The sequence below is a fragment of the Lynx rufus genome, unplaced genomic scaffold (assembly GCF_022079265.1).
Source record: "Lynx rufus isolate CCGP_SWC_20201006 ecotype Redwood Valley unplaced genomic scaffold, mLynRuf1.p SCAF_16, whole genome shotgun sequence".
In the NCBI taxonomy this organism is placed as follows: domain Eukaryota; kingdom Metazoa; phylum Chordata; class Mammalia; order Carnivora; family Felidae; genus Lynx; species Lynx rufus.
The window spans coordinates 4,758,528-4,775,910 of NW_025814830.1; the positions used below are offsets into that span (position 1 = coordinate 4,758,528).

The 17,383-nt window shown below is 60.4% G+C and overlaps 4 protein-coding genes across 4 annotated transcripts; all 4 read left to right on the forward strand.

Moving 5' to 3' along the window:
- The first annotated feature begins 1,620 nt into the window (after nt 1–1,620).
- On the forward strand, nt 1,621–3,945 carry KCNA7 (potassium voltage-gated channel subfamily A member 7). Its single transcript, XM_047079205.1, has 2 exons — nt 1,621–2,190; nt 3,130–3,945. The coding sequence occupies exons 1-2, from the start codon at nt 1,636–1,638 to the stop codon at nt 3,943–3,945; spliced, it is 1,371 nt and encodes a 456-aa protein (XP_046935161.1). The 5' UTR covers nt 1,621–1,635.
- Nucleotides 3,946–10,071: 6,126 nt separating this feature from the next.
- On the forward strand, nt 10,072–10,710 carry NTF4 (neurotrophin 4). The gene has a single exon (XM_047078011.1). It carries the CDS (start codon nt 10,078–10,080, stop codon nt 10,708–10,710), a length of 633 nt encoding a protein of 210 aa, XP_046933967.1. The 5' UTR covers nt 10,072–10,077.
- Nucleotides 10,711–12,657: 1,947 nt separating this feature from the next.
- LOC124511710 (uncharacterized) lies at nt 12,658–15,272 on the forward strand. The gene is made up of 5 exons (XM_047079087.1): nt 12,658–12,813; nt 13,074–13,274; nt 13,385–13,546; nt 14,273–14,400; nt 14,909–15,272. Exons 1-5 carry the CDS (start codon nt 12,658–12,660, stop codon nt 15,270–15,272), a joined length of 1,011 nt encoding a protein of 336 aa, XP_046935043.1.
- Nucleotides 15,273–16,221: 949 nt separating this feature from the next.
- On the forward strand, nt 16,222–17,346 carry LHB (luteinizing hormone subunit beta). The gene is made up of 3 exons (XM_047077666.1): nt 16,222–16,236; nt 16,594–16,764; nt 17,066–17,346. Exons 1-3 carry the CDS (start codon nt 16,222–16,224, stop codon nt 17,306–17,308), a joined length of 429 nt encoding a protein of 142 aa, XP_046933622.1. The 3' UTR covers nt 17,309–17,346.
- The last annotated feature ends 37 nt before the right edge of the window (nt 17,347–17,383 follow it).

The following is a 17,383-nucleotide window of genomic DNA, read 5'->3' on the forward strand; positions in this document are numbered from 1 at the left end:
ATTCTGTGTCTCCCTCTCTCTCTGCCCCTCCCCCGTTCATGCTCTGTCTCTCTCTGTCCCAAAAATAAATAAACGTTGAAAAAAAATTTAAAAAAAAATTAAAAGTCAGAGGGAGGAAGAATGGTCTAGAAACGGCAAGGCGGAGCACCTGTACGTTAAGGAGGGTGTAAGGTATGAGGGTGTAAGGCATGGCTGCAGGGAGAAGGGTTCAGTTCACAGAGTTCAGAGACCCACAGAAAGGAGTCTCCTTGTGGGTCTCTGAGAATGACAGAGACATAGACGCAGAGAGAGGTAAGACAGAGACCCAGAAAGAGGGACACAGAAATCCAGAAGGATGGTGACATAGCTTCCCAGAAATTACACACGGAAGAGGGCTTACATTCGGAGGGAGTAACCTTAGTGCTTCTCTGCACTTGCCCAGCAGAGGGCGCGCGGGACCCCATTCCCTGGAGTCCGGGTAACCTATCCCCACCACTTCCCCCCAAGCCTATTTTTACGCGGTGTCATAGGATACCGGTGGCTGGAAGGCCATCGTCTGTCTGTCCTTTGGTCCCTTCGAGTGACCCTGCGGCATCTCCCCAGCCCACCCCCCACCTGTTCCTGGCAGGCTCGGCCTCTGTTTCCACTATCCAGGGTTACAGCTCAGGCTTCTCTGGGTCTCGGGATGTCTGACCCAGAAGACAGGGGGAGACCTCGGCGAGGGAACCGGGTGTGGGGCGCACAGGATCACGGTTTGCAGTTGCTGGAGCGTCTCCAGGACGGGGCAACCACCAGGCCAGTGGCAGAGCCGATCTACAGTTTTAGTCAGAAAGAGATTCAGAGAGAGGACTCCAGAGACTCGGCGTCCTCCAGAGGCCCTGAGACAGAAACTCGCCATAACTCCGAAACACAGGGAAACAGACCCAAAGGGGAGCCCCCCCTGGAAACCCAGGGACAGAGAGACACAGAGTCCTAAGAGATCATGAGAAGAGACTCCGACGGAGGGGGGAGACAGATAGCAAGGGAGACAGCGATAGACAGACACACCCCTAAGATACAAGCGTCAAAGACGGAGATCCAGACAGACCAAGATACAGATAACTGACAGAGACCCCCAAGCACTGAGTCTTCTAGAATTGCAAAACTCAGAGATAACTGACCCACTGAGATACTCAGAGATACACCCCTCGACAGACACCCAAAATGAAGACATAGCCAGACGCAGAGATCTAGAAGATAACAGAAAGAAAGACGCGGAGGTTTGTGACTCCAGCACAGGGGCTGGGCAATTCATAAAAAGAGACGAGAGACACACACGGAAACCCGGAGAGACGAGGGATAGAGGTCCCGGGCGAGGGCGAAACCCAGGGAACGGGGACCCGAAAGCGGATGCGCGCGGAGAAAGCAAGCTCAGCGCGGCGGCGGCTGCGGGGGAGGGCGGGCGCCCCGGCAGAGGGCGCGCGGCCGCCCTCTGCCCCTCCAGGGTCAGGCGCCCCCTCCCCCGCGCCCTGGCCGGACGGCCGGGCTATTTTTACGCGTGGACACCGGACACCAGCCTGGGGCGGCGGCGGCGGCGGCGGCGGCCGAGGCGGGGCCGGGCCGGGTCGGGCGTCGGGGCCACACGTCCGTCCGCGGGTCGCCGGGGCTGCGCGCGCCATGGAGCCGCGGTGCCCGCCGCCGTGCGGCTGCTGCGAGCGGCTGGTGCTCAACGTGGCCGGGCTGCGCTTCGAGACGCGGGCGCGGACGCTGGGCCGCTTCCCGGACACGCTGCTAGGGGACCCGGCGCGCCGGGGCCGCTTCTACGACTGCGCGCGCCGCGAGTACTTCTTTGACCGGCACCGGCCCAGCTTCGACGCGGTGCTCTACTACTACCAGTCCGGCGGGCGGCTGCGGCGGCCGGCGCACGTGCCGCTCGACGTCTTCCTGGAGGAGGTGGCCTTTTACGGGCTGGGCGCGGCGGCGCTCGCGCGCCTGCGCGAGGACGAGGGCTGCCCCTTGCCGCCCGAGCGCCCCCTGCCCCGCCGCGCCTTCGCGCGCCAGCTCTGGCTGCTCTTCGAGTTCCCCGAGAGTTCGCAGGCCGCGCGCGTGCTCGCCGTCGTCTCCGTGCTCGTCATCCTCGTCTCCATCGTCGTCTTCTGCCTCGAGACGCTGCCCGACTTCCGCAACGACCGCGACAACCCGGGGCTCGCTGCGGTGGCGGCTGCCGGCCCGGTGAGGGGGCGTGTCCTGGGTGGAGAGGGGCGGGGCTTGGGAGGGGCTGAGCGGGGTCCACGGGGATCTGGCCAATTACAAGGCGGGGGTGAGGGGCACTGGGAGGCGGGGCCTCTCGGGAAGGTGGGGCCTGGCTGTGGGCGGGCGGGGCATTGGGGGGGGGGGCTTGTTGGGGGAGTGGCCAATCACAGGTGGGGCAAGAGGCTTGAGAGGTGGGCAACCCAGGGACCGGGCCTGACCAGGGGAATTTACCTTTAAAAGCTGGGCTGGGGGCCGGGAAGGGATAGCTTAATGGAGGCGGGGCCTGAGGATATGAATAGGAGGACCTTCCCTATCACTGGGTGGGAAACGGGCTGGCCGAGGGCGGGAGGGCGGTAAGACAGGTACGTTAAGAAAGGAAGCAAGGGAGGAGAGACTGAAGAATCAGGGGTCCGTGCGGCTGGCTGTAAGCAGAGAAGGATGGGCTGGAGGGAGCTGGAGACAGAAGAGTGAGGCCTGAAGGCTGAGGTAGGAGCAACCCAGCACAAAAAAAAGTCAGGCTGAGGGCCATGAGGGCAGGGTTTAGTGTTCAGAGAAGGCCTTTAACCATTAGAGTCTGGGCTGGGGGTAGGGAGGGCAGAGCACGAGGAAGTGGGACCAGGGTGGGGGGGGACACTCCCCATCTGGAAAATCAGTGCTGCGGTGGGACTTTGGGAAGGAAGAGACTGAGTGTCACTCAGGCACCATTCTAGGAGGCCCCACCAGTGAAGGATCAGGGACCATACAGTCAGCCACGCAGGGATGATCCCCAGGGTTCTGGAAAGGAGTCTAGGACAGCCTGGGAGCAGTGACCACTGACCAGTTTGCACAGAAGCAGTTGGACATTTAAACCATAAATGTGGCCGTTCTAGTGTGCTCCAGTCTTGGTGTGGTCCTCTCTGACCCCCTTCCTCCCTGCAGTTCCCTGCTCGGCTGAATGGCTCCAGCCCAGTGCCTGGAACCCTGTCTCGCATGCCCTTCGATGACCCGTTCTTTATGGTGGAGACGTTGTGCATCTGTTGGTTCTCCTTTGAGCTACTGGTGCGCCTGGCGACCTGCCCAAGCAAGGCGGCCTTTTTCAAGAACGTGATGAACCTCATCGATTTCGTGGCCATCCTCCCCTACTTTGTGGCGCTAGGCACCGAGCTAGCCAGGCAACGGGGCGTGGGCCAGCCGGCCATGTCACTGGCCATACTACGAGTTATCCGACTGGTGCGCGTCTTCCGGATCTTCAAGCTGTCCCGGCACTCAAAGGGCCTGCAGATCTTGGGCCAGACACTACGGGCCTCCATGCGTGAGCTGGGTCTCCTCATCTTCTTCCTCTTCATCGGTGTGGTTCTCTTCTCCAGCGCGGTCTACTTTGCGGAGGCCGACCGGGAAGATTCCCATTTCACCAGCATCCCTGAGTCCTTTTGGTGGGCGGTGGTCACCATGACCACAGTCGGCTATGGAGACATGGCACCCGTCACTGTGGGTGGCAAGATAGTGGGCTCCCTGTGCGCCATCGCTGGTGTGCTGACCATTTCCCTGCCTGTGCCGGTCATTGTCTCCAACTTCAGCTACTTTTACCACCGGGAGACAGAGGGCGAAGAGGCCGGAATGTACAGCCATGTGGACACGCAGCCCTGTGGCCCACTGGAGGGCAAGGTCAATGGGGGGTTGGTGGACGGAGAGATGCCTGAGCTACCGCCTCCACTCTGGGCCCCCCCTGGGAAACACATGGTCACCGAAGTGTGAGGGACTGTGGAGGTCAGCAGGACCTCACGTTTCCTTGGAGGGAGGGAGGGGGAGAAGGGAAGGTTAGGGGGAGGGGGTTGGGTAGAGGAAGAACTAGGTTAAGTGGTAACGAGTTGGGGAACACTGAGTCTTGTTGGGTCTTGAGTTGCGGTTTGGCAGCTCCTATGGGTACTTCCTTAAGTGACCGTGAATGGCAACGAGTTATACTGAGTTGATGGAGAGACTCCATTGGTTTAAATTGCTTTGGGTTGTGCAAGACTTACGGAGCCTTTTGTGGTAAGTGTTGACATAGATTTGATCCCATGGTTGTGTTTTTTAGGTCCTCACTGGGTTGGGCTGTGTTGTTGAGTCTAGGTGAATCTTGTCCAACTGTATTGTGCAGGATTCTGTGGTTTTATGAGTCCCCTGGGGCCATTTTGGGTCAAGTGAGGTGGTCATCCACGGCATCGTTGGGACTGACTGCATGTTCATGCATGGTGTTGTGGAGTTGAGTTGAGACACGTTGGAAGTTGTGTGGCTTTGTGACTCTTGTAGGGCTATGTTATTTTAGATTGTGTGAACTTGTGAGTCATGTAGAAATCCAAAGAGTCAAGTGGTCGAATGTGAGTTTTCCAGGTCACGTTAAGTTGGGTTGTAATGTATGACTGTGGGAATCCTTCAGGGTTCTGTTGGGTTGAATTGTGTAAAGTTACATAGCTGGAAGTTTAGGGGGCTACACTGAGATGAACCGTATTGAATTGTATAACCACGTGAGTCTTGTAGGGCCGTGCTGAGTTGAGTTACACCAAGTTGTGTCATTGTGAGTCCTGTAGGAATGTTAGGTTGAGGTGGACTGTGTGTATGGGCTCCATAGGGCCATGTTGGTTTGTTCTGCATTTACTGGTAGCACCAGGACCCAAGAATAAGAGCACGTGGCGGGGGGGAATCATGTATCAGGGAGCAAGTGTGGGGTTATGGAGTCTGAGAGACGAACTGAACTGACATGCCTGGTGTCACTTACCATAAGGGGCAGGGCTGGGTTTTGGATCCATGGACTCAGTTGTTCATGCAGAGGGCCTCTGGGGGAGCTAGGGAGATGCAGATGCTCCTTCCATTTACCCTACACCTGCATCGTTTTGCCATTCAAACCCTCTCGATCTGTCTGTCCTCTCCTATAGCTTTGCTTCCAAACACGGAGATCAGAGCCACAAGGGGAGAGAAAAGGGGACAAACTGTATGTACTGTGTATAGACATGTTAGGGGGACAGAAACACAAATGAGGGGACAGAGACCTGGGAGGTAATGGAGACTCAGAGAAAGAAAGAGATAGAAACCCAGAGAAAAGGGAACAAAGACCCGAAGAGAGAGGAAGAGAGATTTAGGGAGAAGGAGACAAAGACCCAGAGAGAGGGAACGACAGAGACTCAGAGGAAGGGGGGGGGCAGAAAATCCAAAGGGAGAGGGAGACAGAGATCAAGAGTGGGAGACAGAGATGGCGGGGGAGTGTCAGGCACCCAGAAAGGGACAGACATCAGACTTAGACCGGAGTGCCCCCAAGAGAAAGGTAACCAAGAAAGAAAAAGGCAGAAAAAGTCAGCGCCTCTGAACCCAAGAGATACGCACAGCCTGTCTTCCACAGAATCACAAAGATCTCAAATCAGGGCGCACCACCCCATCCTCCCACAGCTGAGGAAGGCTGTCAGACAAACTGACACTCTATTTTCCAGGGGAGAAACCAGAGTCTTAGATCACGGGGGTGGCTTCCCAAGGTCTCGTGGCACATCCCCAGGGTCCAGGACTGGGGGCAGGCTGCCTGACCCCACGGCCGCATCAGCCCGCTGGAAGGCACGGGTCCTCCTTGGATCCTACAGCCTCGTTTCTCACAAAGTAACTGAGGCTCAGAGGGGAAGGTGTTACCCTAGGTCACGACGCCAAGCATTTTCAGAGGACTTTCGGTACTCAAAGGGCATTTGGAGGAGGAGGACGCAGGATGCCTCAATCGCTAACACATATAGGGCTTCCTATGTGCCAAGCATCATTCAAAGTACTTTACTTGTATTAATTTATTAAAACCAGTGGTTTACAGAATGTTGTTGTTGTTATTTTTAGCTATTGCCACCCCCCCCCCCACTTGCAACTTACCTAGATTCAATGTGAGGCATCCGAGGGGATCTGGTCTGAGGGACACACACCTCTATGGGGTCCCTCTGGGCAACTCAGAATGCAGCTAAGAAATTCAGCGTGGGTCGGGGGGAGGGCCACCTGGGTGGCTCAGTCTATTGAGCATCCAACTCATGATTTCAGCTCAGGTCGTGATCCCAGGGTTGTGGGAATGAGCCCCACACTCAGTGTGGAGCCTGCTTAAGATGCTCTCACTCTCTTTTCCTCCCTCTGCCCCCCCTCCCCTGCACCTGTGTGCACACTCTCCCTCTCTGAGAGAGAGAGAAAAAAAAATCAGTTTGGAAACCCCCGATTTAACCCAACCACCTTTTTATACAGAGCGATGGAAGAAAGTACAGATTATTGTGGGCAGGGTTTGATAAAGATAGAAAATAATAGAATGTTTAGGTAGTCACTTCTCTCTGAGATGGAGAGAAAGACACGTTTGGAGACAGAACTGGAGAACAGACCTCCTCACAGTGACAGACGCAAGGCGGAGTCCAGGACCCAGGACAGAGACCCAAAGAGGCGAAAGCCCACGCAGAGAGGAGCCAAGACTTGGAGAGAGGACACCCAGGGGAAGGAGGGAGAGCAGGTGGAAGGAGGGCAGTGACCTGGGAGGGGGTCAGAGGCCGGGGTGTGTGTGTGTGTGTGTGTGTGTGTGTGTGTGTGTGTGTGTCGGTGGGGGGGGGTAGGGAAGGGATCCATAGAAGCTGGAAGGCAACCACGGAGGAAGGGCCAGATATCCAGAGGGAGGGGCACAGAGAGTGTTTTACTTTTCTTTGAAAACTTACCTGTATTACTCCATCAGGGGCTGGAAGTTACTTAGAGTCTCTCTGGTAGGGGGTGGGATGTGTTGGGTGCTTAAGGAAGAGGTGGAGAAGCCAGGAGAGGTCATGGAGGTGACCCGAGGGGACACTCGAAGGCTGGGAAGTGCCCCTCCCCCCCCCCACAATAAACAACTGTAGGCGCCTTCTATGTTGCCTTGGCTAGGCTGGGGAAAAGGAGGGAACACCCTAATCCGGGGACACCCTTCCTGCCACCTTGCCATGTTATATTTAGGACGAGGGAGGGGTATGGGATGACCCCCCCCCCCAAGATGGGCATCAGCTTTCCTCCTGAAATAGCTCCCGGGGAGGGGTTGAAGGGCTCTGCTGGTCCCAGGACTCCGTCTGACCTCAGTCTGTCTTAGGGTCTCTCTCTTTTTAACGGGTCTCCGTCCCCCTTCCCTCTCTGGGTCTTCTCTCTCTGGGTTTCTGTCCCCCCTTTCTGTTTATGTGCCCTTCCCATGTCTCCCTTTGTCCCTCACTATTCATTTTCTTTCTCTGGGCAGAGGTCATCGTGTTCCCAAGTCATACCCTTGGCTGTCTCTGTGCCCTAGAATACCTTGAATTTCTCTTATCTGAGCTCAGGACAGACCCTCTCCCCAGTCCCCACCCAGGAAATTCCAGCAGACAGGACTCTGTGGGAGAGCTCCCCCATATCCACTGTCTCCCTGGGCCTCGGGCCTTATCGCTGCCCAAGTCCAGCTGGTTAATGTCTAGCCTGGAGCTCCTGGGAAAGTGGGGATGAGAGCAGAGGGGGGGAATCTGCCCAGGGATTGACACTTAATTGGCAGCACAAGGCAAGGGAATCTCAGGCCCAGACTCCTGGCTCTAAGGCTGCTGGTCAGGAGCCTTGGGTCTGCGGAGGGAGGGGGCTGGGGGTGAGGACTCCTGGGTCTGAGGGAGGAGCGCCTTGGGCGTCCCGACTCCTGGGCCTGAGGGAGGAGGGGCTGGGGACCTGAATCCCGGGTCTGACGGAGAGGGGGCTGGGGGTCAGGGCTCCTGGCTCTGCGGGAGGAGGGGGCTGGGGGCCGGGACTCCTGGGTCTGAGGGAGGAGGGCGCTGGGGGGGGGGGGTCCCGGCTGCCGGGGCTGAGGGAGAAGGGGGCTGGCGCCTGGCCTCCCGGGGCTGAGGCGGGCCAAGAGCTGAGCGAGCCAGGCCGGGCTCCCGCGGTCTCGGCACGCGTGTGGAAGGCGGGATCCCCCGGCCCCTCCTCCGCCGTCGGGCGCCGCCCCGCCCCCGCCCCCGCCCCCGCCCGGGCCCTCCGGAGCGTGTGCAGCGAGGAGCCGGCGGGCGAGCGGGCGTCCCCGCAGCCAGCGAGCGGGAGGAGGAGCCGCGCCGCGCCAGGGGCAGCCGAGGAGCCGAAGAGGGCGCCCCAGGTGAGAGCCTCGGCGCCTCCTCCCCCGGGATTCCGGCGTCCGGGTCGCCCTGCCCCCGGGTAGGGAGGGACGGGGGCGGGGCCTGCGGGGGCGGGGCTTGGCGGAGGAAACTGAGGCAGGAGGGAAGTGCTCCAGCCATGCAGCCGCCCGCCCCCGTCAGGGTCTCGGGAGACCAGACCCCCCGGCCTAAATCTTCTTTGGGAGGAGGGGCCTGGGAGTACGTATTCGGGGGTCCCTGGGGAGGAGGGTCCTAAACTCCAGAACTCCCGGGTCCGAGGGAGGAGGGCGCTGGGGGGGGGGCGGGGGGTCTGGACTCCTTGGTCCGAGGGAGGAGGGCGCGGGGCTTCCGGACCCCTGCACGTGAGAGAGGGCGCTGGGGATCTGGACTCGTGAAAAAGGGGAGGCAGCTGGGAACCAGAGCTCTAGGGTCTGATCAGGGGAGGTGGGAGCTGGGAGCTAGGACTTTCTGGTCTGAGGGAGGAGGTAGCTGGGGATCTACACTCCGGGTCCAGGTTGGATCAGCGTGGTTGGGTCCCTTCACACCCCTTTTTCCATTTCCCCATCTCCGAGCCAAAGCAGGCAGCCACTCCAGGTATGTGCACTAGAAGTGTCGGACGGGCCCTGGCCTGTCCTGTGAGGATAGAACATTCCAGGAAGCAGCCTCAGGGACCCAGGGCTTCTTGAGTGTGGGCCCTCAGGGACCCGGGGGTCCAGACGAGCACCGCCCCCGCCCTGTCTGGGAGATGAATGGGCCGTGGAGGATGTAATCTTTTCCAGCCTCCTCTACCCCTCCCACCCCTCCCCCACCGCCCTCCTCGCCCCTCCCCACACCTCCCCCATCTGCTTCCCATCCCAGCCAGGAGCCATCACCTGGTCAGGGAAGGGGCCCCAGGGAAGGGGGCGCGGCCTTGACTCCTGGGTACCCTACACTTTAAGAGGAACACAGAGAAGGCGGGGAGTGTTCGCGTCCCCTCCCCCCACTTGCCCATATAACTTGCCTGTTCCCTTCTTCCCCTAGGTGGCTGCCCCTACCCTCTCCTGAGATGTCAGGAAGGAGGGGACCACCTGTGTCCCCCACCGGGGCCCCCCAGAGCCTGGGGGCCCCCAGCCCTGGAGCCTGGAGGTGGAGGAGGTGCTGACAGGTCTGGTAACCACCTGCTGCTTCCCAGTCCCCTCCACACCACTCTTTCCCAGAACCAGAGACTTCCAGAATATTGCAGAAAAACGGAAGCATCCACGCCCTCACCGCTATCTCCCAGCCCCTGGCCGATTTCTGGGACAGGGAAACTGAGGCCCCGCATAGCAGAGGAAATGTCTCGCCTTCTCAGTGGCAGTTTTGAGCTGAACTTGGGTCTTGCTAGGATTCCAGAACATGGCCTTTCTCAGCATTTTGAGACCTCCAACCTCCTCTAGGCTGCGGGACTTAGGGTTCTTCGGGGGTGTAGAGGTAGGAGGCAGAATGGAGTTGTCCCGACGGGGCTCAAGTCCTACCTCTGGTATTTGCTGGCTGTGTGGCCTGGTATAAGTCACTCACTTCTCAGCCTGTGTTTCTCCGTTCGTTGATTTGTTGGCTATTATTAGCGATAGTACTAGAACAATCATGATTAATCTAGAAGCTGGGCAGTATCTAAGTCCTAGAGGATAAGGTCCCCCTCCTAAGGTTCTAGAACAAGGGCCTCCCCCTGGTTCTGGCATCCAGGTCCGCCTGGAGCTCCCAACTGCTGTCCCCCGTCCCCTACTCTGTTGTTACCCCATCTCTAATGCCGGCTCTCCCCTCCGTCGTCAGCGAGATGCTCCTCAGCCCCTCCTGCTCCCTCCCCATCCTCCTCCTTTTCCTCCTCCCCAGCGTTCCAATGGAGCCCCACCCCCCACCCTTACCACTGCCCCCCTTTCTAGCCCCTGAGTGGGACCTCCTGTCCCCCCGAGTAGCCCTGTCCAGGGGCACCCCCGCCGGGCCCCCTCTGCTCTTCCTGCTGGAGGCCGGGGCTTTTGGGGAGCCAGCAGGCCGCCCTGCCAACCGCAGCCGGCGAGGGGCGAGCGAGACAGCACCCGCAAGTCGCCGGGGAGAGCTGGCTGTGTGCGATGCGGTCAGCGGCTGGGTGACAGACCGCCGGACGGCCGTGGACCTGCGTGGGCGTGAGGTGGAGGTGCTGGGCGAGGTTCCCGCGGCTGGTGGCAGTCCCCTCCGCCAGTACTTCTTCGAGACCCGCTGCAAGGCTGACAGCACCGAGGAAGGTGGCCCCGGTGGGGGAGGAGGGGGCTGCCGGGGTGTGGACCGGAGGCACTGGGTATCTGAGTGCAAAGCCAAGCAGTCCTACGTGCGGGCACTGACCGCTGATGCCCAGGGCCGCGTAGGCTGGCGATGGATTCGAATTGACACTGCCTGCGTCTGCACGCTCCTCAGCCGGACTGGTCGGGCCTGAGTCCCATGCCCAGGAACTGGGCAGGCAGAGGAAGAAGACGGCTGGATCCCGAGGGACCTCAGGGGTGGCCTGACCGCTCCGGGCCTCAGTTTGGGAACTTGTGAAATGGTCACACAATCACAGCTTTCTGATTCTGAGAGCTCAATCCGTGCCAGACAGGTGGTGGAACCAAATGGGGTTTTGAAGGATGAGTAGGAGTTCTGGATGAACTTGAGGGTAATGATGATGATAATAATAGCCCAATTTTGCCGAGTGTCTACTGTTTATCAGCGCTAATACACAATTTGTCAGATCAACTCTAGTGGATTCGACCATCAGAGGCCCTTGGCTTCTCAGTTGCTAACCACTTGATCTCAGAAGACATCTTGCTCACCCTGGAGAGAGTGACGAGGAAGTGATCTGTCAAGAAGTGGGTGGGGGAGCATAAAAACTGGAACACATAGGCAAGTAGCTGGGAGGTCGGGTTTGAATGAGAAATCTTACTTGGTCACATGGGGCAAGTGTTGGCTTCGAACGTTCTCTTTTGAGGTAGTGAGCCACCCGTCACAGAAGGAGCAAAAGCAAGGTTGACTGACCGGAGGCCAGGAGACTGGAGAATTTGGCCCTACTGGGAAGCTGGAGTCAGGTTTCTACTCCCTTTTCTGTCCCAACTTGTACCCATATTGGGAAAGAAATAGACCTTAGAAGTGTCCAGCTTGAGTGTGGCACGAGGTTCTGACCAATTGACCTGACTCCTGGCTGGAATCAGGGGTCATGTGGACAGTGAATGGGCCAGGGAAATCCAAAAGGAGAAGTGGCCCCAGAGGCCTGAATGAGGGGGTCAGTGGGACCCTGTGCCAGGCTGCAGAAGGTAGCCTCACTTTTCCCCATCTGAAGAATGGGTCAGTGGGGTTGAAAGAATGGGAGCCGAGGAGGCAGAGGCCTTGACGAAATGGCCTGTAAAGTGAGGAAGTACCAAGGGAAGCCAGGGGTAACCCTTCATATATCACCCGTCCATATCTTAAGACTTACCACACACACACACACACACTCTTTTAGAACCAATTTTCCCATCCCCCACCAACCCAGACTGGGCCCCTGGGAAGGGTAGGGGTGGCAGGGCCAGGCGGGGACTGGCTGCCTCTGTTTCTACATCTCCGTGTTTCTAGATCTGTGGTTCCCCACCCTCTTTTTTTTTTTTTTTTTTTTTTTTTGCCACCTCCCTCTCTCTCTCTCTTCCTGTCTCTTGTCTCTGGGTCAGTAGCTCTCTACCTCTGTTTCTCATTCAGTGCCTCTCACCCATTCTTGAGTGCACTTTTCTTTCTCCTCAAAGCTCTCTCCACACCGCCTCCCTTCCCTTTTTTGCTAAGTATTTCCCTGTGTATTTGCCTGTGGGTCTCTCCCTCTTCACCCACCCCCATATCCAGGTGGAAGTTTTCAACCAAATCAAAGGCAGGCAGGACGCACGAAGCCAAAGCCCAGGCTGAGTCCTTCAGCAGACGCGGGGAGGGAGGGAGAGCCCTGGGGAAGTCTGGAAATCGTTACCCCTGAGGTAGGCAGGCCTGGCAGAGGGAGGAGGGGGCTGAGTGAGCTGGGACCCTGTAGGAAAGGGGGGGGGTGTTTCTCCTGGGTTCCCTGAGGCAGTGGGTGGCCTCTGTCTCCTCCAACCTGGGGTCTCTGTGTCTCTAAGATTCCCTAAAACTCTGATCTATTTCCCCTTCCCCTCCGCCCCCTTTTCTGGCCATCCTTCTCTCTCTGGGACTCTTCTCCTCCACTTCTCTTGCGTTTCTGTGCCCCCTCTCTCCAAGTCCCTGTCACTTGTTGCCTGGGTCTCTTTCTCATTCTATCCAACCATCCACACACCTGCAGGCCCTCCATTGGCTGGGTTCAGGGTGGGCGGGTCCTGTCACCTGGGGCAACAGCGACAACAAGCCTGCTCCTCCTGGGCTACCCCACAGGGGTGGGACCATGGCTGGTCCCACCCTGGCTGTGCGCTGTGGTCTGCCATGGTCCCCAATCTCTGGGACCGAGGTGCCTGGATCCTGGCCCAACTGGCATCTCACCAGCAGTGGTGTCGCCCACCACATTATCCCATCTGTTCCCTTTCCCCCGCCCACTGTGCAGGTAAGAGGACCCTAGGTTCCTGGCCAGGAGGAGACTGGGAGCCCAGACTCCTGTGTCTGACACCTGCTGAGAGAAAAGCGGAGAGGGCGCTCGGGCTCCTCTCTGACTGAAGGAGGAGGGAGGGTCCCAGAGTCCCGGGTCTGAGAGAGGAGGGGCCAGCGAACGTGGACGCCTGGGAGGAAAGGGTTGAGGACTGCCGGGGAGAGATCAGGGCTCGCGGGCCAGACTTGAATCCTTTTAGCCGACGTCCTTGTCCCCAGTCCACGGTCGCGGAGCCCCTGCCCCCGGCCGCAAAGCAGGATTTACACATCTGGGATTTTGACGAGGTCATCAGCAGATGGGAGACCACCTATGGCTCGGCTTCCGTGCCCAAGACCCTCGGCGGGCCCTACGCACGGCCCAGGGCCCCAGAGCCTTCGGACCCCACGCGGACTGTGGGGATCAAGGATTTAGGAGAAAAGGTGAGGTGCTGGGATGCAGAGGTCCGCGGGGGGGGGGGGAGGTCAGGGGTGGGGAACGCGTTGGAGCACGAGGCACCCTCACGTTGGGTCCCCGCGTCGCCTTCCCGCAGCTCAGACGCCGCGGCTGGCGCCTCCCGCTGGTCACAGAGCACCAGTGCAGTGAGACGAGGGCTCAGTACAGCGGCCGGCCGGGCCCGGACCGGAGCCCCACCTTCTACGTCGGGCCCCAGCCCCTGGAGCTTGCGGACCACCACCGCGGAGGCCCTTCCCAGGTAGCGGAGAAGACCCGCTGCCACCTTGGGGCAGAGCCTGTAGCGCCTGAGGAGGGGCCGGAGGGGCTTTGAGGCTTGGGACCAGACTAGGAGAGCCTGGGGCGGGGAATTCTGAGTCTGGGGTCGGGGTTAAATGATCTGGAATGGAATCAGGTTACAGAGCCCGGGGGTGGAGCTTGGACGTCTTGAGGTGGGGCCAGAAGGAGGAGGGGACCGAGACCGAAATCGCAGCTCTGAAGCCGGGGCCGCGACCAGTAAATCCCGGGGCGGGGCAGGGAGGGGGCTTCTGAGGCGGGGGTCGGAGCGAGGTAGCGGAAGGTGCGTGGGGCGGGCCTTGAATATTCTGAGACCAGATCGGGTCGGGAGGCGGCCCTAGGCTTCCTCAGAGAGAGGATGAAGCGAAGAGGTACGTCTGTCCTACCTGCGACTGAATTCCAGGGGCGGGACGTGGAAGCTGAGTCTGGGGGCGGAGCTGGGAAAGTTTTGGGGGGCGGTGGTGGTGGTGGGGGGAGCTGGGCCTTGTGTTCGACGACCCGCAAGTGTTTGGATTTTGGAGTAACCCTCATAAGGGCTCTGATTTGGGGGAGCGAAGATAAAGCGTTCTGGCTTGCGACTGGTCAGGAAGGATTCGGATTCATCCAAGGAAGAGGCATCCTGAGCCTGGGCCCCCGGGCTTGGGATGGGTATGAAACCTTGCTTCATCCCTCCTCCCCCGATCCTCCGCAGGCTTTAATCCCTTGGACGAAGAACCCCGAGCTGTCCGGCCAGCCTTTCACGGTATCTGACCAGGGCGTCCTGGACCGCCATCAGCTCTATCTGACCACCTCGGCCAAGGACTTCCGGGCCTATCCGAAGTGAGTCTGGGTCCTCTCTCGGCACCGCCGCCAGCACACCTAACCCCGGCGTCGGCTCCCCCTGTCCGACTCAGTATCCTCAGTCTTCAGCTCCAGCACGCTCGAGAACCAGAGGTTCAGACCCCAGCCCCTACCTCTCTCAGCGCCCAGGTATTCCTAGTGTCAGCTCTCAGGAATATGAGACCTGCGGCTCGTCCTACAAGCGGTTCTGGACCGGGGGCGGGGCTCCGAGGGTCTCGGGCGGGACCTGCTTTGGTTCCCAGATACTTTTTCCCAAGGATTCGAAAATTCTAGATTCCCGGCCCTTAAGGACCTCGAGGGCCCAGGAATCGAGGCTAGGCATCCCCGACTCCCATCCTTCATAAGGGGTCCCCGAGTCCTGCAAGTGTGTCCTCGCCTCGGAACGCAGAGTTCGCGTCTACAGGCTCCTCAGGAGCCGAGGTCTGAACCTCAGCCTTGTCCCCAGGATCCAACGGTGCCTTCCCTCTCCTGCCTTCCCCCCCAACAGGAAGGAGTTGTCTGGACATCCCCGCAAGGACTCGCTGACCTCCTGGAGCTTTCAGAAGACGCCTCAGGTCTGGGGCCGGGACCCACAGCGGCCGCCCCGTCCGCGCTCCTCTCGGCCGCCAGGGATCCGCGTGCCCCACGTCCGCCCGGCGACGCTAGCCGTGCCGCACCGTGGGGCGTTGTCTCTGGCTCAGGAGTCCTACAGACCCCCGCTGCACCCGCTCCTCCGGCTCGATCGTTTCTGCCCTCTGGAGCTGCCCTGGGGCGGCCCCCACTGGAAGCCGGTGTCGGGCATCTACAGCGTGCCACGAGCCTACAGCACTGAGAACTCCAGCTACGGCAGCTTGAAGCTGACCCCGATCTGAGCCGGCAGCGCCGGCCCCGCCCAGAACACGCCCCCGGGCGGGGGCGGAGCCGAGTCTGGAAGACCCCCGGCTGGGGGGCACACTGGGCGGGGCTATGGTCGGGAAGCCCGCCCATCACGTGGGAGGGAGACGGAGGCCAGGACCCGCCCACTAGGCGTGAGCCGGACGAATCCCACCGGAGACTGACTAGGGTGACCGGGTCGGGGACGAGGATGGATGCTGAGCCTGGAAAATATACTTTGGGGCTGTGGGCTCGCGGGCGGGACACGCCCTCTACGACAGAGCGGGCGGGTTTACCTTAGTCAACGACAGAGTTAAAATAGCCTTAACCGTGCTCATTGCTGGGTTCGGCTCCGGGGGCCCGAGTGTGCGGGAGATGGGGCTCCCGCTCTACCCCTCGTGGAGGGAAGGCACGTCTGCGTACAGGTGGGACTCCGCCCCTGAGCACAGAATCCAGTATTGAAGCCACGCCCCCTCCGGGGTTAGGCTGTGGCACAGGAATGGCTTTCAGTGTGTGGCAGATGGAGTGGGGTTGAGGTCTGAGCCGATCACCATTCGAGGGTCCTTGGAGGGACAGCTCCAGCCTTCCCCTGGCTCCCACTCTGAGGGGCGGAGGCGGGGCTACGCCATCGGGGGCAAGGCCAGGGTCTCCCCATAGCCTATTTCCTATGAGCCCAACAGGACTTCGCTGGCACCTGACATAGCATCTGACGACTGAGTGAAGTCAGCTTCACCTTGGGCGCACCGAGAAGCAGGAGCCTCTCGGGGCGTGGGGGCAGGGGCCACTCCACTGAGCCACTCCCGCACACTTCCCTGACCTTTTCCGTTTCTCGCCCCCGGAAGGATTAGTGTCCAGGTTACCCCATCATGCCGCCACCCCCAGTGGCCTTGCCGCCCCCACAGCCTGCAAGTATAAGACCAGGTAAACATCACAGGGGAGGCGCCCAGAATGGAGATGCTCCAGGTAAGGCCGTGGGGTCCCCGAGGCCCTTTGCAACTCCATCCAGGTCACAGCTGGCACAGAGGGAGAGTCCTGTGACTTGATGGAGGAGGCTTCTTTCTGGAAGGGTGTGGACAGCCAGCGGGCTTCCGGCCAGGAGGAAGCAGGTGGAACAGGGCCTGAGGGTGGGAATCTGCGGGGTCGGGACGATCTGGGGCTCCTGAGTATTGGGGCAGGGGATCCAAGTGGGATGAATGGGCCCTGAATGGACGGCGTCAGGCAGGGGAGCTGGGCCCCTGTGAGGGTTCGTGTGAGGGATGGGAGGGTGAGGGCCCAGGGTATTGGTGTCTGGCAGGCCCTGAGACGCCGGCCTTGTCCCAGGGGCTGCTGCTGCTGTGGCTGCTGCTGAATGTGGGTGGGGTGTGGACATCCAGGGGGCCGCTGCGGCCGCTGTGCCGGCCCATCAACGCCACCCTGGCTGCTGAGAACGAGGCCTGCCCCGTCTGTGTCACCTTCACCACCACCATCTGTGCCGGCTACTGCCCCAGCATGGTGAGCTGCGGGGGTGGGGATGGACGGGCGGGGGGGGGGGGGGCCTGGAACGGGTGCTGCCACCTCGGCTCCAGAGTGGATCACTGAGGACCAGGCCCACAGAAAATGGGAAATGGCAGCCTGGACAGAAGGGTGGCCTGCCCCCACCTCCCGCAGGGGCTGGGCACGAGGGAGGGAGGAAGAAAGAGCGCAGAGGGTCGGCTGCAATGCCGGACCTGTGGGGGGGGGGGGGTGGGCACAGCGGGGCGGAGCTCGAGGGAGGGCCTGACCACGCCCCCCTCATCCCCGCCCCGGCCTCCAGATGCGAGTGCTGCCGGCGGCCCTGCCCCCTGTGCCCCAGCCCGTGTGCACCTACCGTGAACTGCGCTTTGCCTCCCTCCGGCTCCCCGGATGCCCGCCTGGTGTGGACCCCGTGGTCTCCTTCCCCGTGGCCCTCAGCTGTCGCTGCGGGCCCTGCCGCCTCAGCAGCTCCGACTGTGGCGGTCCCAGGGCCCAACCCTTGGCCTGTGACCGCCCCCCACTCCCGGGCCTCCTGTTCCTCTAAGGACCCCTCACCCCAATGCCTGGAGCCAGCAGCTGCTCTTTTCTACCCCTCCCAATAAAAGCTTCTCACACTGCA

Coding starts and splice junctions, on each gene's coding strand:
- KCNA7 (XM_047079205.1), top strand. CDS start 1,636: ATGGAGCCGCGGTGCCCGCCGCCGTGCGGCTGCTGCGAGCGGCTGGTG. Junction 2,191..3,129: donor CGGTGGCGGCTGCCGGCCCG/GTGAGGGGGCGT, acceptor TCCTCCCTGCAG/TTCCCTGCTCGGCTGAATGG.
- NTF4 (XM_047078011.1), top strand. CDS start 10,078: ATGCTCCTCAGCCCCTCCTGCTCCCTCCCCATCCTCCTCCTTTTCCTC.
- LOC124511710 (XM_047079087.1), top strand. CDS start 12,658: ATGGCTGGTCCCACCCTGGCTGTGCGCTGTGGTCTGCCATGGTCCCCA. Junction 12,814..13,073: donor TTCCCCCGCCCACTGTGCAG/GTAAGAGGACCC, acceptor CCTTGTCCCCAG/TCCACGGTCGCGGAGCCCCT. Junction 13,275..13,384: donor TCAAGGATTTAGGAGAAAAG/GTGAGGTGCTGG, acceptor GCCTTCCCGCAG/CTCAGACGCCGCGGCTGGCG.
- LHB (XM_047077666.1), top strand. Junction 16,765..17,065: donor CCGGCTACTGCCCCAGCATG/GTGAGCTGCGGG, acceptor CCCGGCCTCCAG/ATGCGAGTGCTGCCGGCGGC.